The sequence below is a fragment of the Dermacentor andersoni genome, chromosome 4 (genome assembly GCF_023375885.2).
Source record: "Dermacentor andersoni chromosome 4, qqDerAnde1_hic_scaffold, whole genome shotgun sequence".
Taxonomy (NCBI): Eukaryota; Metazoa; Arthropoda; class Arachnida; order Ixodida; family Ixodidae; genus Dermacentor; species Dermacentor andersoni.
Window position 1 is genome coordinate 177,575,836 of NC_092817.1, and position 25,187 is coordinate 177,601,022.

At 46.8% G+C, this 25,187-nt stretch overlaps 1 protein-coding gene across 1 annotated transcript in view; it reads left to right on the top strand.

The window, feature by feature from the left end:
* Nucleotides 1-25,187, top strand: part of LOC126530657 (uncharacterized) — a 110,874-nt gene that overhangs the window by 44,174 nt on the left and 41,513 nt on the right. Inside the window, exons 6-7 of the mRNA XM_050177924.3 lie at nucleotides 13,477-13,645; nucleotides 23,493-23,774. Of these exons, the coding sequence (XP_050033881.2) occupies nucleotides 13,477-13,645; nucleotides 23,493-23,774 (451 nt within the window). The remainder of the gene's footprint in view (nucleotides 1-13,476; nucleotides 13,646-23,492; nucleotides 23,775-25,187) is intronic.

Sequence of the window (25,187 nt, forward strand, 5' to 3'; positions counted from 1 at the left end):
ATCGAGAAAACTCTGGAGATGCGCACCCGGCAATATAACCGCCAGGGGCACACGCCGCAGTATGCCATCCAAGGACTGGGTTCGGACGACCTTCAAGAGACCATCAGGGCCATTGTGCGCGAAGAACTGCGCAAGGTCCTGCCTTCATCGCAGCCTCAAGTAGCTTCCATCGCTGACATCGTGAAAGATGAGGTTCAGCGATCGCTTGGGGTTCCTGAAGTGCAACCTCAATTACAGCAGCCCCAGCCAGAAGCGATGACTTACGCCGCCGTCGCACGCCGTCAAGGTCCCCTTCCGCGACCACGCCAGGGCCCTGCAACGACGCAATTTCGTCGTCCGGCGCCGCCAGCACGCCCACCCGTCGCCCAGCGGACCTACGCGAGGAAGACGGACATTTGGCGCGCCCCCAACCACCGTCCGCTCTGCTATCACTGCGGAGAAGCCGGCCATGTGTATCGCCGATGCCCATACCGGGAGATGGGACTGCGAGGTTTCGCCGTCAATGCTCCGCGCCCGCAGCGAGGTGAACGCCCTCGCGATATCGCCGACTACCTCGCCGCTACTCAGGGGAGCTATCGACGACCGTCGCGTTCGCCATCACCAGGCCGCTACCTGTCGCCGCAACGCCGACCATACACTGGCCCAGCCCGGGGCCGGTCAGCGAGCCCGTATCCGGAAAACTAAAAGCAGCAACCGATGGAGGTGCGGTTGCTGTTCGTCGATCTGACGAAGATCCTCCGCCGCTGACGAAGACGACGAAGAAACCATCTCGACGACCTAATGACGACACGCCGCCGTCCCGACGAAGTCAGAAAGCCAAGACTACACCGACGAAAGACGGCTTGACGACGCGACGTTCCAGCTTCAGTTCAACACGACGCAGCCGTGATCCGAGGCCGAGACCTAACTGCAACGCAAGACAAAGAACCACCGACCTCGAAGTGCTTCTCGACGGCCACGCAGTCACCGCCTTAGTAGACACAGGAGCCGATTACTCCGTCATGAGTGGACCCATCGCCGCCCAGTTGAGGAAAGTTAAGACTGCAGCGCTTGTGGTGTCTTCTTGTCTCGTCTCTTGTCTACATTTTGCGCTGTTACTAGCAGGCTGCATGGGAAGGCCCTCAAATTCGAACCGCTGGAGGACACCTGATTACGCCGACTGGGATCTGCACGGCAAGAATTACCGTTCATGACCGGACTTACCCTGCCACCTTCGTTGTCCTCCAACAGTGTTCACAAGACGTCATTCTCGGCATGGACTTCCTGAATCAACATGGCGCAGTCATCGACCTGAAGTCGAAATCGATAACGCTGTCACAAGATCAAGCGATACCGCCGGAGAGCTGTCGTAGTCAGCACGCCTTGAGTGTGCTCGAAGATCAAGTGAGCATCCCGCCGCGCGCCAGCATTATTATTTCCGTCGGCACTGAAACCCCCCCTCGACGTAGAATTCGTCATCGAGGGCGGCCAACATCTACTGCTCGACCGTGAAATTTGCGTCGCAAGAGGGATCGCTCGACTCCACGGAGGGCAAGTGGAAGTTATGCTAACCAACTTCAGCCAAGAGTTCAAGCACATCAACAAGGGCACGACAATCGCATACATCGAGGAAATTGTGGAAACCAGCAATGCCTTTGTCCTCTCGGATTCAGCCGCATCTACCCCGATGAGCATTGTCCCCGAACCAGACTTCGACGTGAATCCAAGTCTTCCTATGAGTAAGCAGCAACAGATCAGAAGTCTTCTCCGACGATACAAAGACTGCTTTTCGACGTCATCGAGGATTGGACAAACACCAGTTGCAAAGCATCGCATAATAACCGAAGAGAGCGCTCGACCACTCCGCCAGAGCCCTTACCGAGTTTCGACGCGAGAACGTGAAGCTATTAGGCAACAAGTCGACGAAATGCTGCGCGACGACATCATCCAGCCGTCGAAAAGCCCGTGGGCCTCTCCTGTAGTCCTGGTAAAGAAAAAGGACGGAACCTTACGCTTCTGCGTCGATTATCGTCGACTGAACAAGATCACGAAGAAGGATGTGTACCCCCTTCCACGGATAGACGACGCATTGGATCGGCTCTGCAACGCTAAATACTTCTCGTCGATGGACCACAAGTCTGGCTACTGGCAAATAGAAGTCGACGAGAGAGATCGCGAAAAGACTGCCTTCATCACGCCAGACGGCCTCTACGAGTTCAAGGTCATGCCATTCGGACTGTGCTCGGCACCTGCAACGTTTCAGCGCGTCATGGACACGGTGTTAGCCGGACTGAAGTGGCAGACGTGCCTTGTTTACCTGGATGACGTCGTTGTCTTCGCCGGAAATTTCGACGATCACCTTAGGCGGCTTGCGACAGTGTTAGAAGCGATCAAGTCATCAGGGCTCACTCTGAAGCCGGAAAAGTGCCGCTTCGCTTACGATGAGCTTTTGTTCCTAGGCCACGTGATCAGCAAATCAGGAGTACGCCCCGACCCACAGAAGACAGCTACCATCGGAAAGTTCCCGCAGCCAACCGACAAGAAGGCACTGCGCAGATTCCTTGGCATGTGTGCCTACTATAGGCGCTTTGTCAAGGACTTCTCACGCATCGCGGAGCCGAATGTGATGTTGCGTTCAAGTGGGAAACGCCGCAGGCCAAGGCATTTCAAGAACTCAAACGACGCATGCAGTCGCCGCCGATACTTGCACACTTCGACGAGGACGCCGATACCGAAATCCACACTGACGCCAGTAGCCTAGGCCTCGGTGCCGTCCTAGTCCAGAGGAAAGAAGGACTTGAAAGGGTGATATCGTATGCTAGCCGGTCGCTGTCAAAAGCGGAAAGCAACTATTCTACGACTGAAAAGGAATGCCTCGCCATCATTTGGGCTATAGCTAAATTCCGCCCTTACCTCTATGGCAGGCCATTCAAAGTCGTCAGTGACCATCACGCATTGTGTTGGCTAGCTAACTTAACGGACCCTTCAGGACGGCTGGCGCGGTGGAGCCTCAGACTACAAGAATATGACGTCACGGTAATATAAAAGTCCGGAAGAAAACACTCCGACGCCGACTGTTTATCGCGCGCCCCCATAGATCCCCCGCCGCAAGACGACGAGGACGACGACGCCTTCCTTGGGATAATAAGCGCGGAAGACTTCACTAAACAGCAACGAGCAGACCCGGAGCTAAAAGACCTCGTCGAGTATTTGGAAGGAAACACCGACGTTGTCCCTAGGGCATTTAAGCGCGGGTTGTCGTCGTTCATGCTACAAAACAACCTGCTCGTGAAGAAGAACTTCTCACCAGTCCGCGCCAGCTACCTTCTTGTTGTACCGTCAGCGCTGCGTCCAGAAATACTGCAAGCCCTACACGACGATCCAACCGCTGGGCACCTCGGATTCTCCCGGACGCTGTCGAGAATACAGGAAAGGTATTACTGGCCGCGTCTGACCGCCGAAGTCGCCCGTTACGTCAAGACATGCAGAGACTGTCAACGACGCGAGACACCACCGACAAGGCCAGCAGGATTACTACAGCCGATCGAACCTCCTCGCCGACCATTCCAGCAGATTGGGATGGATTTGTTGGGGCCGTTTCCGATATCAACATCCGGGAATAAGTGGATCGTTGTGGCGACGGACTATCTCACTCGCTTTGCTGAAACTAAAGCTCTACCAAAAGGCAGCGCAGCCGAAGTGGCGAAATTTTTCGTCGAGAACATCCTGCTGCGACATGGTGCCCCAGAAGTCCTCATCACCGACAGAGGAACGGCTTTTACAGCAGAGCTCACCCAAGCCATTCTGCAGTACAGCCAGACAAGCCACAGGAGGACAACTGCCTACCATCCGCAGACGAATGGTCTCACGGAGCGCCTGAACAAGACCCTCGCCGACATGCTAGCAATGTACGTCGACGTCGAACACAAGACGTGGGACGCGGTCCTGCCGTACGTAACCTTTGCGTACAACACGGCGGTGCAAGAAACAACACAGATCACGCCGTTTAAGCTGGTTTACGGCAGGAACCCGACGACGACGCTTGACGCCATGCTGCCGCACGTAACTGACGAAGAGAATGTTGACGTCGCTAGCTACCTCCAGCGCGCCGAAGAAGCCCGACAGCTCGCCCGCCTGCGAATCAAGAACCAGCAGAGGACCGACAGCCGACACTACAACCTCCGACGACGCTTCGTCGAGTACCAGCCCGGTGACCGTGTTTGGGTTTGGACCCCTATACGCCGACGAGGACTGAGCGAGAAGCTTTTGCGTCGCTATTTCGGACCGTACAAGATCATCCGACGTATTGGCGCACTGGACTATGAGGTCGTGCCAGACGGAATTTAGCATTCACAGCGGCGCCGCACACGATCTGAAGTGGTCCACGTGGTGCGTCTGAAACCCTTTTACGGACGCTGACGAACTTCCTTATTTTTGTTTTCTTTGCTACGGGTGTTTTTCTTTATTGCTTTCATTTGTATGCAGCATCGGGTCGATGCTCTTTTTAAGAGGGGGGTATTGACACGTGTACTTATATTTATCGGGCAAGCACGTTTCGCCGCCTAACAGATGTTATCGCACAGCGTGGGACGCGTCTGCATGTATCCGAAGTTTCTGGAAAGTTATCGATGCTTCTATCCGCTGTCTGTTGTCGCCGAACCTTTTATTATCTGATTGCATCGCGTGACTCGAATGTTGTAGAACTTTGTGGAAGGCATGCGGGTCCCAACGATTAGTCTGGAACATTCGACGACTGTTGTATAAAAGCTGACACGCTTGACCCGCTGATCAGATTTTCGACGATCGCCGAGCGTGTTCGCCACTATCGTTGTGCTATAAGTGTAGCCTGTTTTGTGGGCACAGGTTCGCCCAATAAAAAGTTAGTTTTGTCGTTCACAGTATTGCTACTGTGTTATTGAACGTCACCACCACGTGACAATATACACAGATCGAATACTCACTCATGCATTTTTACTGGGTCGGTAGTTCTTCCTATTCACTGCAGCTATCCACCGGTGGCGCAGCTTGTCATTCTTCGTTGCCGATGGAAATCGGTGCAGGCTGAAAACACCGCACCGGCACGATTCCCTACGTGTATTGTGCTCTTCGCAAACAGCGCTAAGCAACCTGCTCCTTTTCGGCTGGTTATTTTGGCATCCAAACACGACGCAATGATGCCCAGATGACTTCTTGTACTTTGGATCCGCGTGAACTGACACATTTCCGCACTTTGGAGTCCTAGAGCTGGCGCTTGCCATGTCTACTGGTCGCCGGCGAACACACTTTGGCAGCCCACTACAATATGGCGCTGGTCGACCGGGCAATCCGGGTGCGAGAGTATGCGTTCGGTTAGTCTGGGTGCGAGGCTAGCGTATTCTGGTCTATAAAAGAAGACGCGTTTGACCATGGAGCCGATTTCCAACGATCGCCAACTGTGTTCGCCGCATTCGTTGTTGTTCGAGTGTAGCCTGTTTGGGAGGCACAGGTTCGCCCAATAACAAGCTAGTTTCGTCATTCGCAGTTTTTCTGCTTTTTTCGCTGGTTCGATGTCGGCGGTCAACAAGGGTAAATATTCCCAGAAATGCGTTCCCGTCGAGAAGGAGCAGCCAGCAGACACGCGAAGTGGCAGTAGCAATGGCGGCTGCCGCGCACCCTCCAGCGTGAAGCCACATCTTTAGAGTCATCGTCCGGCCTCGGGGAGGCCTAAATGATAAAATGTCAGTCCAGTCAAGATCGCTCATGCTCTCGCGACGGCGGGGGATCTTTCTTTCACGAATGCCGCCAAAGACATCACCTGCCCCAACGCCATGCAGAACATTGCGGTGATCAGCGCCCCCTAGAAACGGAACTCCAAGGCCAATGCAGGGGTTGAAGCCTTCGGCTCAGCAAACTACGACGTAAGCTCCTACCTCGCTGCACGCAACAACACGTGCAAGAGAATCATCAGAAGTATCGACCGGGAATTTGATCACGAGCACCTCAGAAGTCCCATCGTATAGCCGACGAACCCCAAAGCTGTCGAAGCTAGAAGAATCAAGAATTCCACCATGGTCGTCATACTCTTTGACGGTCTCAAAGTGCGAAACTACGTCATGTGTGGCCTCAGAGTCTACCCCGCAATCTACCAAAGTAGCGCTAGCACTTCCCTCCTCCTCCACTTCCCTGCGGCGGTCGGCTCCGCCTGCGCCGCCTCGACAGTGGCACCACCTATGCTGGCCCAGCGTAGCAGACAACGGCTAACGCGCTACCGAAGGAAATCCGCGGAAAAGATTGTTCTAGCCCTGCGGAGCCGTTTTTAAGGCGGCATTTTGTTTCGTCAGTCGGTCAGTGGCCTTAGTAATGTCTTGTTGGAAATGCGCAAAAAAATAGAGAAAATGACCATTATTCAAAACGTAAAGCACCCGCACGTTGAGAATTCGTGTTGCTCAGACACGACGCATGCACACGTTGTGCACAAACAGGCACGTAATGACTTCAGCTTCAGGTTTTGATTGCGTGAACGTATGTGCACGTGGTTTGGTAGGCACATTTACGTACCTGCAGGACAATTTTGTTCGGCCGGCGCGTGAGAGATTCCAACTGTCTGGGGCAAGCGATGCATAGCAACGGGGTCGCTTCTGCTCCGTGCATTTTACAGATTCGTGCAGTTCATGCACGGGTTGTGGCAGCCAGGTGGAATGTTGAACAACGTACCAGCCCATGAAATTGTTCTTTATATATTACACTGCAAGTGGTTCAAATTTGACAGCAAGAACAAACTTGGGACAACTGGACAGAGGTTTCAAAATAATTATTGCCCCCTCATTAGCACCAGTAACACTTTTGTTGAAGTGCTTGTTTTATATCTGTATACTTCGTGCGTCTGTATTCTTTTGCATTGTAAGTTCTCGCTGGGGTAAGCATAGCTATAGGGGCTTGTTTGTACGGCACGTCTTTATTCATCGTCGCGCAAACTGAACAAGGACAATAGAAAGGCACAACTGACGCACACCACACCAACGTTCAACATTAGCTTTATTTGCAGTTCTCGTCGCTATATATACCCCCTCGAAACGTCATACAACAAGTGTAACATTTGAGTAAAAATGAACACACACACACAAAATGGAAGACATTTTGTCGAGACTAAAGTGTGAAATCGCGGAAGCCTGACGCCATTGCCAATGTCGATTTGTTGCGTAGGATACACCATGGAGGCACACAACTCGGACCCTGTTATGTGAATGTTTGTTTATTAAATGCCTGCAACGTCGTTCTGGACGAAGTGTCTGTTAAAGTAGTTTGTGGCCACCTGGAACTGTTGCTGCGCCGTTTGTGTATCAGGAGGAGACGCGTCTTCCATGGTGGTGTCAGGGTGTAGTTGGCCATCCTCATCATGCACTTCGCTCGATTGACTTGTACTTGCTCGGCTTGCCGCGGCAAGATGGCGGTCACGGCGCTTCCCAGCTTCATTTGCCTTGGTACCCGGATATGCATTGAGTCGCTTCAAACGCATTGCCTCTCTTGCGTTGGCCCTTCGCGTCCCTGGACTTTGTGGTGTCGGACGCGCCTCGCCGCCCTGATGCATGCGACATATACGCTCAGCCTCTCTTGAGCGCCGCTTGCGTTCCGCAGCTGCCGCACGTCGCGTATTGGGAGACACTGGTTGGGCGAGACGATGCATCCATCCCACACAATGCCGCAAAGTTAACTGCCGCCGCTGCCACACCACAGCCAAACAGACGGTCGCTACGCGGGCCTCGCGACAGTGACGTGAAGTCACGCAGCGCCCAATCGGGAGGCCACCCCAAGCACCTGACAACAGTGACGTCAGGGCGCACCGTCGAACACACGGCCACCACGCGTGCCGAAGTAATGAGTCATCTCGCGCGGCGCTGAACCACCCCGACACCCGCACTTGACCACAGTGACGTTACGCACGCGAGCCAATCACGAGGCGCACACCTGTGCCTAGCGACAGTGGCATCACGACACAGAGGAGACCAATCAGGAGGCCGGAAAGCTTTGACAGTTTCTGCTAACAGCAGATGACCTTGACAATGGGCCATTAAAGGCTTCCATACAAATGTAAGCACTTTTTTGACTCAAATATTCACATACATGTGAACGTTGAGCGTGTACCATCAGGCGGCAGTATTTCAGGAAGCCCTTGACCAAGCAGATCTTTTTCTTACTAACACGGGCCTTAGGTGCTCGTCGAAAAAGTCGGAGCTCCTCCTATACAGGCCCGTCACGAGAGAGCCTATATTCAAGGGCTGGATGCCGCTGCCGGCAGTCGACATAAAGCTCCGCACGAGTAGCAGTAACCCCATTCCCAGAGTGAACGTACTTTGAGTTCTTGGCATGCTGATAGAGTCGAAGGCCTGTAAAGGTCGAACGATCAACAAAATCACCACGAAGACGGAGAACAAGATCCGACTAAATAGTGTCTCCAACAGGTGGGGAGGTAAGTCTCAGAGAACAGAACCTGCTGAGGCTCTTTCACGCCGTCTTTATGAGTCACATAACGTATGTGGCCACGAGAACAAGAAGCTGGACACGCTAAATTGAAAGTGCAAGTACAGGGTGCTGGGCATTCTCATGCAAGGCAGCACCGGCCAACTCATGCAGCTAGAAGTTCGCAACCCCCTGGAAGAGGTCATCGGTGCACAGGTAGCTTAGCTGTCGTCTACGCCGGCTGGAAGGAAGATTTTGACAGCAATATCAGCTCTCTGAAGCGCACACGGTGAGCATTCAGGCCTTTCCTTTCCTCACAACGTTCTTCCACAGCACAACGTTGGCAGGCACAGGGCCAGGGCCGTCGCGCTTCTAAGACGCGTTATAGACGAACCTCGCTCGGCTTGCTTCATAGATGCCGCCTTGTGTGGCCTCTTTACCAGGTCCGCTGCCGTAGTCATCGATCACAAGGGTTCGATCCTCAATGCCGTAGCATTGAAGGATTTTACTTCCTCGAGGGCCGAGCAGGTGGTCATAGCCCTCGGCATCATAGAAGGTACTGGATCGCAAATCTACAGACTCTAGATCGGTGGCTAGAGTCTTTTCTTCTTGCTCGATTCCTGTCGAAGCCTCTAAAGTTCTCAACGATGAAATTAAATTCTCGCACACGATTACTTGGTTTCCGGCACATCTCGATGCTCAGCTAGGTTCACTCGCCAACCTCAATGATACTGCTCACTCTCAGGCACGCGCTCTAACCCTCAGCGTTGGAGAGGACGCCGGTCTGCAGGACAGGTACGGGGAATTTAAATACATTTTATTCACCTTTAACCAAGTCACCAAGCACTATCAAACGGGCAGGCGGACGTTTCCGCCTCCGCACGATAAATTCTCCAGACTTCCGGCAGTCACACTCAGAATGTTGCAGACTAGGTCATATTCCGGCTTAGCTTTCCTCGGTGTTATTGCTCCGGACGCGTTTGATTCGACCTGCCCGGATTGTGGGTCGTTTAGCAGCTTAGACACATGCGCTAGCAGTGACCCTCATTACGGAGATCCCATCAAGTCACCAAGGATGAGTGGAGGTCTGCCATCAAGAGTTCCGAGCATCTCCCACAATTCCCGGTGGTCCAGAGCGCCCATAATGCGGCGGTGAGGCTAGGCCTCCCCGTCCCCACGTGGGTGCGGCCCACGATGCTGCTCTAAGTTCGGCACTTCTCGGAACCTCATTAAAACTCTTTGCCTGTTTGTCTTCGCCGTCACTACTACGTGACATTAGGTGGAGGTGAAGGGTAAGTCCGGTCATGGACAGCAATTCATCCGTGCAAAATCCAGTGGGCGTTAATAGGTGTCCTCGAGCGACCCCAACTTAAGAACCTTCCAATGCAGCCTTAACTTTCTTCAAATTTGTGGCGATGGGTCCTTCATGACGGAGCAGTCGGCTCCTGTGTCCACTAAGGTGGTGACTCCGTGGCCGTCGAGAAGCAAGTCGAGGTCGGTGGTTCTTCGTACAGCGTCGCATTTAGGTCTTGGCGACGGATCACGGCTGCGTCGTGTTGACCTGTGGCTGCAACGTGACAACATGCAACATGGAGTACTGGTTGCTGTCATTGCTTGAAACGGTCGCCACGTTCGTTAGCCTGCCGAACTTTGGAGTGATGCGCGCCGTGATAAACTTTGAAATTGCCGTATGACGTCGGCGACAGAGGGTAGCTTCACTTTTGCGATGAGGTAGCTACACTCATCCTCGGTAAATTCACGGCGTGCCCGACTTTATGTTCTTCAGACATGAGAGAGTCCACGGCCCTGCAGAGCTTTATTATTACAATAGTAGCGTCTCTTCTGCCCGTTTCTTTTTCGGCGCTTAATCGCCGAAGCGCTCCTTCATTTTGGAAGCAAACTGGCTCCATGTTGTGTTTCCTGGTGATTGCCAAACCAAGCGAGCACACTATGCGCTGTAAAGATATCGATATTTTTAAGATCAGGAGCGCTATTGCAGTGCTTGAAGTCGCTCACTCCTTTGCAATGAATCAGCCATTCCACGACGTACTCGGCCGGTTTTGGTGCGAAGGGAGGCAAATCTCATTCGTTGCACCGGGCTTCTGACGGGAACGTGCCGCTCCTCTTTAGCGTCATAGGAGATCCCTAACCCAGGCCAGACTCAGCAGGAGTCCAGCAAGGTGACAACATTGTCGAAGAACTGGTGGGTCAACCTCTGTCTTCGAGTGTTGGGTAGCAACGCCTCAACTAAAATTGTTACTATGAAAGGCTTGATTTACATACGACGAACGACGGCATGTCTGCACAGTCCAGCAGCCAGTCCGTCAGACGTCCGTCTTCCTCAATCCATGTCTAATGTGCTCGCTACAAGAAAATGTATAGATAACAGATATGTTATTGTTTGCTATTATTTTATTTATTATATGCTTATTGTTACTATTTAGAGGTATATAGGTTCTTTATAGGTATCTTTCTACTTTTCTTGTGGAGAACTATGGTAGCTCTGGAATCTGTGTAGATATTTTCCTAGATATTTATGTAAGCTTCCTCTACTACTTTAATCAGCAATGCCTAAGTGACCGTTGGGATCTCTACTGGATCAAATAATTTTTCGTAATCGATGAAAGCTATAAGAAGAGCCTCATTGTCATCTACGGATTTCTGGATTACCTGATTGACAACAAAAATGTGATTCATTCTGGAGTATCCCTTCCTGAAGTCAGCCTGTTCACTTGATTGACTGAAGCCCTATATTGACTTTATTTGATTGAAAATTAAATTGGTGAACATTTTATGTATTGCTGGATGTGTGTTCTCGGGCCTATAATTTTTAGAATTTTTAGCATCTCCATTTTTGAGGATTACTATAATGTTGGCATTTTCCCAGTGCTCTGGTACCCTTGAAGTACGGAGACATTTCGTATAAAGGGCTGCAAACTTTTCAACGATGATGTGCCCTTCAACTTTGATTTAATTGACTGTTATTACATGTTCTCTTACTGCTTTCCCTCGTTTTATGTCTTGCAAGCCTTTCTAACATGATCGCTAGTTATAGAAGGAGCCTCTGTGAGCTGTTCATTACTACTTGGAATGCAGGTATCAGGGCTGGTCTGGGAACTGTACAGGACAGTATAGAATTCTTAGTTTGCTTGTACTATATATCCAGAATTGCTGATGATATTACCCTGGTTAATTTTGAGTGCATATATATTGGCTTGTCCTATGCCAAGTTTCCTTGTCACTGATTTCATGCCGCATCTATATATTGCGGCTTCCTCAGTCTTGCTTACGTTATAATTTTGTAAATTTCTTGGTTGTTCCTTGTTCCTCAGTTTTGTCTGTTCCGCGAATTCTACTTAATATCATGAGTTGGACACTTGCGTTTTATGCCATTTCTTTATAAGGTCCTTCACTAGTTGGGAGAGCTTACCCACTGGTTCTCTTGGTGCCTTACCTCCCACTTCAGCTGCTGCTTCTGGAGCCAGCCTAGTTATGGTCTCATTAATTACCTGTGTGTCAACTTCATCTGTCTGTTTGAAGGCTGTATATTTATTTGCAAGTACGAGCCTGAATTGGTCTGCTTTTACCTTTACTGCGAGTAGGTTGATCTGTTTCCTTTAGACCAATTTTACTCTTTATCTCTTTAAACTGAGGAGAATCCTAGACCTCACTAGCATAATATCATTGCCACTTACCCTACCTAACATTTATACTTCCTGCACTATGCTGGCATTGCCAGAAAATACGAAATATATTTCAATTTTTTCTTTCACCATTAGGGCTTTTCCATCTCCACTTTCTGTTGCTACGCTCCTTCAAAAAGTTGTTCAGTATTCTTAGCTTATTCCTTTCTGCGAATTCTGCCAGCATCTCTCCTTGGCGTTCCTAGAAACGACGCCGTCGTTGACAATTGCTTGTCCACCAGCCTGCTTTTTCCCCAGTTTCGCATTGAAGTTGCCCACTACTACAGTATACTGAATTTTCACTTTTTTCATCGCTAATACAACATCTTCATAAAACTGATGTTCTTCCTCATCATTGTGACTGGATGTTGAAGCGTAGGCTTGTACTACCTTTAATTTATACCTCTTAATAAATTTATTTGCGACTGCAACTACCCTCTGATTGATTTTGCAGTATTCGTCAATGTTGCCCGCTATGTGCTTATGGATTAAGAATGATACACCGTATTGCTTCTTATCTAGGACACCTCTATAGCAGAGGACATGTCCATTACTCAACAATGTACAAGCCTCACCAGTTCTTCTAATCTCACGAAGGCCGATGATATCCCAAACAATATCTCATAGTTCCTCAAAGAGTTCTGTTAAGCTAGCCTCACTCGAGAGGATTCGGGAGTTAAATGATGCAAGGGTCAGTTTCCATTGGCGGCCTGTCCAGACCCAGAGATTCTTAGCATCCTCTGCTGCGTTACAGGTCTAACCACCGCCTTGGTCACCTGCTCCGCAGCTACTGGATGTGAGGGTCATTGGGTAATTGAGTGAGTCATTTGGGAGGGAGTGGCCGAATACTGCACCAGGAAGGTCAATTCCTGCTCTGGTGAGGGAGCGTCTTGTTGAAGCTTAGTGGGGCTTCCTAACTTGGTTGTACCAGGATTATTACAGCCCCACTCGCTCTCGGCAGCTTTTGGCTATGACTGACGTCACTCCAAGCCTGCATATATAAATATTTGTAAAGCATTAGGAGTAAGCTGACACCTTGAACAACAGCCACAATCATTCCAATGAAGCGATCCGGCTTTACATTTCGAACAGTGTTATGGTGCTCGCTCAGAAAGGCGTTCAAACAGTTGCCTCCTTGACATACGCATCATGTACTGCGAAAAGGAGTATTCCGTAAACAACCCTGTGCTGGAGTGTTGCTGGTAAACATTTGTGTTTTTCACATAAAATATTTCACCACAAAGAGGCCCAACCCATTACGCTACTATTGGGGCGGGTAAATAACCCAAGTATTTATTACAAAGGACTATTTGTCAGTTCTTGCCGTGAAAAACGGTTATCTTTGTGAGAGAACCGCTCAGTGCCCATTTTCACGCAGGTCAAGCATGCCATGGGGTGAAGGAGACATCATTTTCGGCTCGCTGCCGATTACACACATATCGGGCATGGCGTATCTTATGATGGCTATTCTTGAGGGAGCTTGTTGCGCTGTCGTATCAGCCAAGCTGACCCCAACGGAGATCCTGGACACAGTCGACAAGTACAAGGTAAACAATGTTTATGAGTCAGGTGTAAGAGCCAGGAGTTAGACGTCTTGTCTGGGGTCTGGGATGGCCTTCGTCCAGTCTTCTTGGTTAAAATCCTGTAGCACAGGGCACTGCCAGTGTATGCGATTTAATTAGCAAAATTCAGTGCCACAATCTAGGCAGAGTGGATCAATGTCGTGGTGGCACATGTTCAGAAAGGCCCTAGGGGGTGAGACCCCGTCTGGAGCATGCGGAGCGCGCTAGCTTGTGATCTGTTGAGCTTACGATGGGGGCAGGAAAAACACTGCCTATTCTCTCTGTAATGCGATGGGATCTCGTGAAAAGACATAGGGTAGCCTGTATTTTGTATAAAGGAAACATAGAAGAAAGAAAAAGTAACCCCCACCTATTCTCCGGAATTCTTATTGTATTCAAAATGGTTCCACGATAGCGATTTCACCAATCCGTTTAGACGGCGATCGGCTTAGAAATACGAGAATATATTGGCTCCAAGTCGACGGAAAGTATCAATCTCCTAGAGGAGGATTCTTTACCTTTTAATTGGTTCAGCATTTTTATCAAACCTCGATCTCTTGTGACTGTCGAAAGCGTTGTTGTGTGCAGATCCCAAAGAAGGTGCAGCCTAACCGAAAGGTAAAAACCAACAGTAGAACATTGCTTTGGTACCGGTGGACTGATGGTACCAAGGGTACTGGTGGTGCTGTGCAAAGCTGCACGGTGGTAAGGGGAGCGTTGTCGCATTATTGTCTCGTCATAGCTAGTGTTTTGAAACGGTGTCGTTGTGATGCTGCCCCCCCTGGTTGGGGACTCAAGCGCTGTCGTTTGAGATGCCACTCTTCTAGGGGTAGCGTTGAGGCGTTGACAGCTAGGCGCTGCACGGGGTTCGTAACTGATTCTTCAGGAAGTGCTGGTCGAAGTACATCTTGGAGCCCGCATACATGTAAGGCACAGTGGTAAGCGGTGCGCCAGCAGTAAGGCATTTCATAATAGTACCACAAATGCCCAACCTAATGCTATACAAGAAAGTTAAGCTCATTTTCTGCATAGCAAGCGGGCTTGGCTCATATTTTACTCCGTTTTATTGTTGGCCTTTGTGTTACCTGATCGTGTGACAAAAAGTAGAAGCGTGCATTTGGTACTGTGAAAGCGAAGTGTTGTCCCGGGTTTTGGCAGTCGTCGCGCTCAGGCCGCTGTGGCGAAGCTCAGTAATGGCAACGCAGGTTCCTGTCTACCTACTTATTTAAATTCGAATCTTTCTTTCTAAACCATCATACATTTTTCTATCCGTGACTGGGTGCTACTGCCTTGCCGAATAACTCACACGCAGGAGAGCACTATGATATTTGCTCCCCTTCTAGACTTGTTGCTAGACAGCTGCTAGACTAGTTTTCTTCGAAATTACTCGGTTATAATACCAATGACAGCTGCATCTTCTCAGCGCGACAAATAAGCATCATCACTTCCATAATTATTTTAATATAGGCAACCGTTCTATGAATGCTTTCCTTGGGTAAGGGGTTGGGCGCATCTGCATGGTCGTTCTTTTACTGTGGCACTATCTCCACGAACGATCAAGTCAGCGTGGCGATTCTGCATACAGTCATGGAAAAGAGAGCCATTTTTGAAGAAAGTATGATTCGCGGTCACGTGGGGGCCGTGGGGGGGATCTCCAAGTCTTGCCGTTTCTACCGGCAGGCAGGTTTTGGTTGTGGTATAAAACGCCCTGCAGAATATAATAAAACTTATGGTACTTAATTAACCGTTCCTCAGATTCCAAAATGTGGGTTATACATTTAGAATGTTCTTTTACGTATTATTCACTGAAGTCCTGTACCTACATAATATGGAAGACAGTCTATTTCGGTATCTCAACAGATATAAGATGTCCTTACTTTGAATTCCTGCCGTCACCTCGAAATACCATGTTGCGCCTTTACCTGCTGCTGCTCACTTAGCTGAAGTATTCGTTAAGCTGCCAGTACAGAAAAGCATTATCTATATGAAAGGCGCGTGAAGTTGCAGATATTGAGTTATTGGTGTCGAATATAGGACAGGGCCAACAGCCTGGGAGGGAGGCAAGTCCACCAATTTTATATCATCTATCTGAATTACTCTGCTGTCTTTCACTACAGCGTTCTTCAAAGCTATAAGCCATAGCTTTCGTATATGCTAAGTCGCTAAAAATAGATTCTGTGTTTAACATGGCCTTTGTTCCACGGCGTTTTGTTTAGTGACTGGATATCAACCACTTTCACCATTACTCTGACGCCGATTCTTTATTTGACGCTTAAAATAGTCAAATAAATAACTTCGAAACACCTTCGCCCAAGACATTAAACAGGATTTGCTGTTGTCGCTTGTATTATTTTTCTACGTCGATGTCATCTAGGATAAAACGCTGTGCAGCGGCAAGCACATATTTCCCAGCTCGAGTTGCATTTGAACTTTGTGTTTTTATGCGACAAGAAAGCAGGCAAGAGAGAACTAACTACCACAGGGCCCCCATCTCGATCACGGCAGAAAAAAAAAAGAGACATGTGGTGCTTTACGCAATCATTTGTCAAAGTACAGCCAAGCTGCTGACCGTTCCCATGGTATTAAAAATTGTCACAGTGACAGGCCGTGTACTGTGGCACTGCTTCGTTTCGACGACATGTGCCGCCCAAGTGATTTCTATTCCCGCGACGCGGGTGCTCAGTGCAACATTATCTATTACGAGCCCCTAACAGTGTATGCACGAAATTCAAAAGCACTTTTTAATGTACCGACTAGTTTGATGAAAGTTAAGTGCACTTGCACAGCGTTTGATTTTATTTATGGCTGTGACAACTATGATTGATAGTTAATTGACAGCCGCTCGATGGCTAATAGTTATTAAACTTTCGTCTGTTCTATAACTCTTACGCGCTTGCCCATTCATATGTTCTCGTTCTTATGCCCCTTGTATTTACGTAAATATTCCCTCCTCATGTGAGATTTCGTTCAGTTGAAGAACGCTAAAGAATGTTGAACGCATCCAAGTACGAAATTTAACTATAAAGGTTTTGCTTACGATGAGTATTACTAAAATATTGAGGCATGGCTAAGTGCCTGCAAAACCAAAATGTATCTTCCTCTGGTCTTACCAGTGGCAGCGGCACTTCGCAATTCTCGTTATGTGTAAGAAGAATGAAAAGGACAACTTCACGGTCATGATCGGTTTGCTGGCCCTGCAGTTTCGGTTCTTGGAGCGACCTTCTTAAGAGCTACAGTAAGATCTCGCGACGAGTTCCTTCATGTATGTATGTATGTATGTATGTATGTAGGTATGTATGTATGTATGCATGTTTGTATGTATGTATGTATGTATGTATGTATGTATGTATGTATGTATGTATGTATGTATGTATGTATGTATGTATGTATGTATGTATGTATGTACGTATGTATGTATGTATGTATGTATGTAAATACGTACGCATGTAGGCATTAAGCAGGTAGGTAGGTAGGTATCTATGTACGTATACATGCAAATGACGGTGACCTTATGTGTTACAGTGCTATCGTCCTCTGTCTTCCGGAGTGTCCAACATGAAAACATCCATACCTCGACGAAACATAAATTAGTTTTAAAATTGAATCTGACAACCATCGGGCCTACCGTTGTATACACACGGTCACTACATTGACAAAATTAGACCCACCATTCTTCATTCTCATGGTGAAATGCACCACGACAAGGGAATCAGAGAAGAATGGTTAATCCATAAATTTGATGCCATATATTCTGGTATCTACAAAAACATTGACAGGGTCATCTGCCACACAAAACGCGTTTTGTGATGACTTTGTAGCAATGGTTGCTGGTGCTTCTGCTTTTGCTGATTTTCTTTTTCTTAATTGATCCATTGCTGTTCATCTTTTATACAATAGGGCATAACATGCGTTGTTACCGATTTGAAAATATTAAATGCCTCCAATGTCAAATGTAACTTTACTGTAATCATCTCTCCTCATCGTCACCGATATATGATTATTCGCTTTTTAATAAATCGTCTCATTGATAGCGCCCACTCTTGAGTATTTTAACACAATCTCTCACTCTCACAAAGGCCGTGCCATGGTCAAATATTCAGGCAGCACACGAAGCATAAGAGCATTATTTTGAAGGACAAAGCAGATTAAACAGATTTATGATCAATTTTCGAGCTATTAGCCCCGAGAACGAACTACAGGGGCGCTGCAAGCGCCACTCTTGTGACTGCCGTCTGTTGCAGTTCGGGCGGTGTCCGGGCGCCTTCCGCAGTGTTTTCGTTTGTTAGCCCTCATTCCCACTGCTTGTATACTTATGGCCGTCGTATCAAATATATTTTTACGGCGTCTTCGTTCACGAAAATTTATTCAAAGAGCTTATTTCTGAGACGACCATACAGTTCTCAAAGGCGAGGCTATACTGCGCCAGCCAAAGCAGCGCAGACCAGCCCATTATGAGTTTTCTTTTTTTCATACGCGGATGGACAATCACGCAAACATAGCATATAAGAATACAGTTATGATACCATACCTGACGCGATGCAACAAGTCTGTCAAAAATGTTGGCTATATATGACTTCTAACACAGTTTGATTTTAATCGGCTAAATCAGGTTTTCTCAGGACGAGTAGTTCATGGCATATCAAATTTTCGCATTTCTTTACAGAATTTCTCCGCAGTAACATGAGAACTTAACTAACATTGCAGCTTAAGTTCAACCAGCACCACTTCCTTCTTTAACTGCCTCTCAATATTAGGCGGTTCTTCACGCTTTCAATTAAGTGGTGGTAATTTGAAGTAAATGTAATTAAGGCTTACAGCTGTTTCCAGAATAACAAAAGGAATGTACCGATATATATTCCCTTTTACGCGCTATATGTTCAATTCACTTAAGCAATTTATTCGTGCCTGCTGCTTCAGAAATACACATGATGAATCTGTATGGTGAACTGACACCGGCTGCTCGGCCCAAATTTTTAGTGGAATATACCTTTTCAGCCGTATGGCTTACAACAGTAGCATAGGACATATTTAAGATATCATTACTTCCTGATGCAGGTAAAAAAATCAAGTGAATTCATTTGAGGCTTGCGGTCTCTTTCTTACGAGGCGGGTGTGCGAGGCTCTATATTATGTTTTGACGAAGCGAATAGTCCTGAGTTTGTATAACTAAAACAACGCAGGAACCAGATATGGTGAGGCAGAAGGTGTTTGAATTTTCCTTTTCCAGGCAGCTTATAAGCTGTGCTGTAGCACCTCGAGTATAATTTAGGCACTGTAATTGGCGCTGTAAAATATTTTTCATGGCTTTAGCTTGAAGTTGTCGTGAACTGATGTGTATCACAAACAATCCGTGCCTCGACATAACGACAGTCGGTTCATACCGTTGCGTGAGGGGTGTGCCACATTGTCCGTAAAGGCCACTGAGGGCCCCCACCATGAAACATTGCAACACTCGCAATCGATTCGATCTTGATCTTAATTGAGAAACTTTTCTTTGAGGTGATTCCTACTATGGCAATTATGAATTAAATATATATGTAAATACTGCAGAGATGATGCGCCTTCTTGTTAGCAGCCATGAGCAATTCGTTTTATGGGGGCCTGTGTTAGAAAGCGGGGAAAGCAGCAGCAAAGTTTTTCGTACGAAAGGCGCGCTTAACTCTTTGGTGTACGCATTAATAAAGCGTGTTGAATTGCAGACATTCCTTTCGAGCAAAATGTATGTACAGACACGCCACATATATGCATTGCAAAACCAGTAGACTCCTTCAACCCTACATAGCCGGCGATATCTAAGCCGCCAATTTTCTCAACCCGCGCTCTATTGAAGAAGGAACCGCGGTTCAGGCATGGAAGCAGAAAGAAGCCGACATATTGTTGCAATAAGTACGGCTCGAGCCACTTATACCCCAAGCATACACGACGGAAACGAGTGCAAGCGGCAGCCGAGTGGTCCGGAGCGAGCGGCGTCCTGCCAGTGACGTCACTCGACAGAGGGCGCTACTCCATATTCTCGCCTCTAATAGAGACACCTTCAACCAAACAGATTCGACCACGTTTTTGATTACGTTTACCAAACTTATTCAAAAGATTATTTACGTCTAAAAATTTCCATACCATTTAAGGAACATGTTCCCCACGGAAGCCACCACTTATTTGTTGGCCACCTAGCGGCGAACAAAGGCTGCGAGAGGTCCCACTTTCTCAGAGAAAGCTAACGTGTTTAGACATTTTCGTTGAGTTTTTCGTCGATGGCGCAGATGTTGCCATTTGATGCATTGTGCCTGTGGTCACTGCATCTGCGACGACAGGCGCTCTGAGATGCGTTTGGTTGGCTCCCGCGTACGGAGAAGCCCCAGTCGTTCGAGGAGCGTTACCCATAAGACAATCTGCATTGATAGCGCCACAAGTAACCACCACGCAAAGCATGCTAACAGTTGAATTTGAACTGGGGTAGTTTTTTAAATAAATTTCTTTTGAATTTTATCGTTGAATTCTATGGCAATACACTATTTGATGTGCCATCAATACAATAATTGTTCCCACTGTTTGGTGTTTGTGATGGCGTTTTTTTTTGTCCTCTTCATCATCATCATCATCATCATTATCATATGTCATGTCCACTGCAGGACGGAGGCATCTACCTCCGATCCCCAATTACATCTGTTCTGCGCCAACCGATTCCAACTACCGCCCACAAATTTCCTAATTTCGTCGCACCACCTAGTTTTCCGCCGTCCTGTACTGCGCTTTCCTTCTCTTGGTACCCGTTCTGTCACCCAAATGGTCCAATGGTTATCTAGTCTGCGCATTACATGACCGGCCCAGCGTAGGTCACGTAATGTCAATTATAATATCAATCTTAATGTCAATTAGAATATCATCTATTCCCGTTTGCTCTCTCATTCAAACCCCTCTCTTTCTGTACCTTCAAGTTATGCCTGGAACTATTTGTTCCATCGCTCTTTATGCGGTCCTTAACTTGTTTTCAAGCTTCTCTGTCAGTCTCCAAGTCACTGCCCCAAAAGTTCAGCACAGGTAAAATGCACTGATTTTATACGTTCCTTTTCAATCGTAGCGGTAAGCTTCCAGTCAGGAGGTCACAATTTCAGCCGTATGCGATCCAACGGATTCTTATCCTTCTCTGAATTCCTTCTTATGGTCAGGGTTCCCTGTGTTTAGTTGACCTAGGTGAACGTACTCCTCACAGACTCTGGACGCTGGCTTGCGATCCTGAACTCTAGTTTCCTTGCACGGTTGTTGTTAATTATCTTTGTCTTCTGCATATTAATCTTCAACCCAACTCATACACTCTCCTTGTTAAGGTCCTCAATCATTTGTTGTAACTCGTCTGCAGTGTTGCTGAATAGAACAATGTCATGGGCAAGCCGAAGGTCACTGAGGTATTCACCATCATTCCTTACTCCTAAACCTCCCCAGTTGAATAGTTTGAAGACTTCTTCCAAGCACGCAGGGAATATCATTCGAGTGAATGTGCCTCCTTGTCTGACCCATTTTTTTATATGTATCTTCTAATTTTTTTGTGTATAATTAAGAATGTTATGGAATATCTGCAGATATTTTCCAAGATATTTACGTAAGCGGTCTGTACTCCTTGATTACGCAATGCCTCTCTCGCTGCTGGTATTTCTACTGAATCACATGCTTTTTCGTAGTCTATATGAAAGCCATATAGAGAGGCTTATTGTACTCTGCGAATTTCTCGATAACCAAAATAATGACATGAATGTGATTCATTGTAGAGTATCCCTTCCTGAAGCCAGCGTGTTCCCTTGGTTTTTGTGGTATGTACAATTACTTTTGTGTCTTATTCAAGCTTTCATATTTTCCGTAATATAGCTTGCAGGCAACTACCGCTTTCTGCATTTGCTGGAGTATCTATTTCTAAATAACTACAGTAGGAATTTATCTTACAGCATATTATCTTTCTTAAGCTGATAAAAAAACTTAGGCATGCTCCATGATTTTGCTAATGTTTATTGTAGTTTTGCAGTTACGCATTTTTTTATGTGAATACTTGGTGCAGCTCATTAAGCATCACTGTTATGCGAGTTCTACTCAGTATTGGTTACTTTTATTTGGAATAACATTTTTTGTCTTCATTTTACGAAAACGTAGCACAACTGTTACACATTTAATAATTTATTGTTTTGTCATACCATTTTGATTTGATTCACTTTCGGCGCAATATGCCTGGTCTGGCCGCTTTTCAAGATACGGCCAATATTTCGTAGCAAGGTGCCATTCCCACATTCACAGTCCTGATGATTGCTGCATACTAAACTAAGTATTCTGGAATCGCGGACGTGTTATCTATGAAGTGGCTCACTGGCTTTTGTAGGCAATAGTAGCCTAGGCGGGAGCGAGGCACTATATGTTGTAGTTAACGCCTCCGCTTCGACGGTGAACCTCCCGGAAAATACTAAAATGAGTTTCACCTTATCCTATACCATTGAAGACCATTCCTAAACCAGCTTTTTGATAACTTTCTAAGGCGTTTGGAAGTTAGATACATAAAGACGAATAAAAGGGATGTTTCATCCACCGCCATTGTGAAAATCTTTGGTCGACCTTGGCTTGACTGTCTCAGAGAAATAATATGGTTGGACATTTGCTGACATATCCGACGTTTTACCAACGAACATGACTTATTCGTGTTTCGCTTAACCCTTTGTATCGTCTCTGATATACGCTAGGCAAATGTACGGCATCTCTTCTATTCTAGGTGGGACGCCAATAAAGAAACGTTTCCTTTCTAATGTGGGTCAGGTGCATATGACCGTTGTGTTCACGATATATACAATATTCCACGATATTTCAAAATATATATATATATATATATATATGTATATATACGAGAGAAGAGAAACCGAGGGCCTCGATGTATACATCGTTTTCATAGTTTACCAACTTCATGTTTGTGCACCCTTCAGGGAAATAAAAGGACATACACACACATGTCCTTTCCATTTTATCGATGATTGCATAAACTTGAAGTTGTGAAGGCCTCAAACTATTCGGCAAAAGTTTGTTAGCGACCCCAGTTAACAGGCGCAGCACGTTGATACTTCTCTACGGCTCATCAAATTAGCATGTTGGAACTTGAGAGTTTTGAATGCCTGAGCAATATTTACATCTCCTCAGTTGATATACCCTAAGGGTATGGGTCATTAGCGAATCAGGTGTGCTAGGTAATGTATTTTCATGTGTGGCTACTGAAGGCAGTGCAAATGTTACTCAAACTTTTGGAAGGCTCGACAAATCACCTTAGCGCACATCGGTTAGCTCGGTCAACTTGAATAAAGCGCAACCCCGGGGGAGCCCGGACACTACTTGTTGCGGATGGCATTTAAATGTCCTGAAGAGACCCACGTACAGGATCACCACATTTGCTGACTTATCTTGCGGATAAGTTTTACCGCGTGATTGGAAAAAAATTTCTGCTTTCCAGTAGTATTCGGTTTTGAGTCAAGTTAACTTGCACAGATAAGTGTTTGAAATAGTCCATTTACTTTTCGCATGTGTTTTTTGAAAATCCCAGATGTAGTCTACATTCCTTCATTTATCCCCAGAGAGCATAGTTCAGCGGTACAATCAGCGCAGCGCACGTGAATGCAAGTGAATTGTGTTTTGAGAATTTCATTCGTGCAAATGTATCTTTTATGTACCCCACGGGCAGCCGTTGTCGTTCTCTAAGCAGCTTTAGAACAATACATAGGCCTGCACACTCATTAAAAAAATCGTCGAGTCTCACTAATGTTCTCATTGTCCTGCAATCGCAATCCTCCGAAATATTCCCATGTCTGTGCAGTCGACGGCGGCGTTCATCTTCCCTTCCCTGCTCCAAGCTATTGTACGTGTGATGCGGCGCACAGGACGGGATCTGCCAAGCATGCGAGCGATCTCAGTCGGCGGCAGCATGCTCTCGACCGCAACAGCCGAGGCAGTGCATGGATGTTTCAGTGGTCTCAAGGTACTGGAGAAGGTCTACGGACTGACGGAATCGTGTGCCCTTGTCACTTGTCAATCAAAGACAGGCGAGCCCCACAACACTGCTGATGTTGGTGTTCCTTTAAGCAATTTCCAGATAAAGGTAGGTTATTCTTGAATCATACCCGGACAAACAAAAACATTTTGCTTCATCTTGAGCTCATATCCTACAAAGGGCAGGCATTTAGTTAAAAATAACAGCGACATAAACCAAATGCAGCGAACGCCTCTGATAACAAAAAGACTGAAACACCTGGCGGGAATGTAATTTTAACGAATAATTCAACAATAGCTTTGTCTCGGCTAATTCGTTCAATGTTGCTGTCGGGTAACACCTAATTTATATGTCCAAAAAAAAACCGAGGTACCTGCTTGACCTGTCCTGCTGCCTCATTTATGTAATATCCATAAATAGTTGCTGTGCTCAACAGTATTCAGCCGGTGAGCGATGTATGCGAGTGAGTGGTTACGTTATTCGGAGGTGCAAAGCAGCGAAGGCTGACATAAGTTATCACATCACTATAGCTCTATCTCTCGCACAATTCCGGTACAGAAAAAGACATGACGGTACGCTAAATTCTCGCTTACTTTACGTTGCAGTGCTACGATGCTAGAAATCTCAAGATGCAAATGTTCTGTCTGAATTTCGAGCTTGCTAAAATAAAGCGCTGTAGAATTCTGTAATGCGAGGCTAGACACAGCTATGTACATGAAAATGATTAGTACTAATACCACAGTGGCGACCTTACCATTTTTCCGAGTCAAATCAAGGCCATCTTCGATCAAAAAAACCTTGTTTTTGTGAGCTGCATCTAATATGTATTGGTTGAGCACTGTAAGGCAAAGTGTAAGCAAGAAAATGAAAGAGCATGCATGAAAATATTTTGTACATAGAAGGAGCTGAAATCTACGCGGGTATGTTAGCATCAGTAAGCGTTGAAAAAATAATAGCGGTGTATAATATCTTCGCAACAGTGCTTTAAAATCAACACGTATCTCAAGATTTCATTGGAAAGCTAAAGCATTTGTACTGTTCAATCCCCAATTAAACGTGAAATTTCCGCTTTGCTTTCTGTATCAATCAAGTGAGAATTGTAATTTTTTGGTAGCTTTATCTGGTGCAGGCAAAATATATAGAGAATCAGAAAGGGAAAGGAATTATTTTTTCATAGCACTTTGAAAGCAGTTCAATGATCTAAAGTTTTGCGCGATGGTGATTGTGTTAGAATGTGCATTTACGAAGGATGGGACTAATTATGGTAGATGTATTCTACCGTAGTTGGTCCTGCAAAATGGAACTCTAATACGGTCATGCCTGAAATTATATTGGGTGTAACTTGAGAGGTGGCTTTGATAAAAAAGAGTAAATTTTTCTCGTGTTCGCCTCGTATGTATATAGCGAGCTTAAGTTCGTACAGTTGATTACGTTTTAAAAGTGCATGTTTTATGAAAAAGGGTGCCGTGTGATCGCGGGGTCCAAGGCTCTCAGCACAGCGAACTGCCTGTTTTCGGAGAC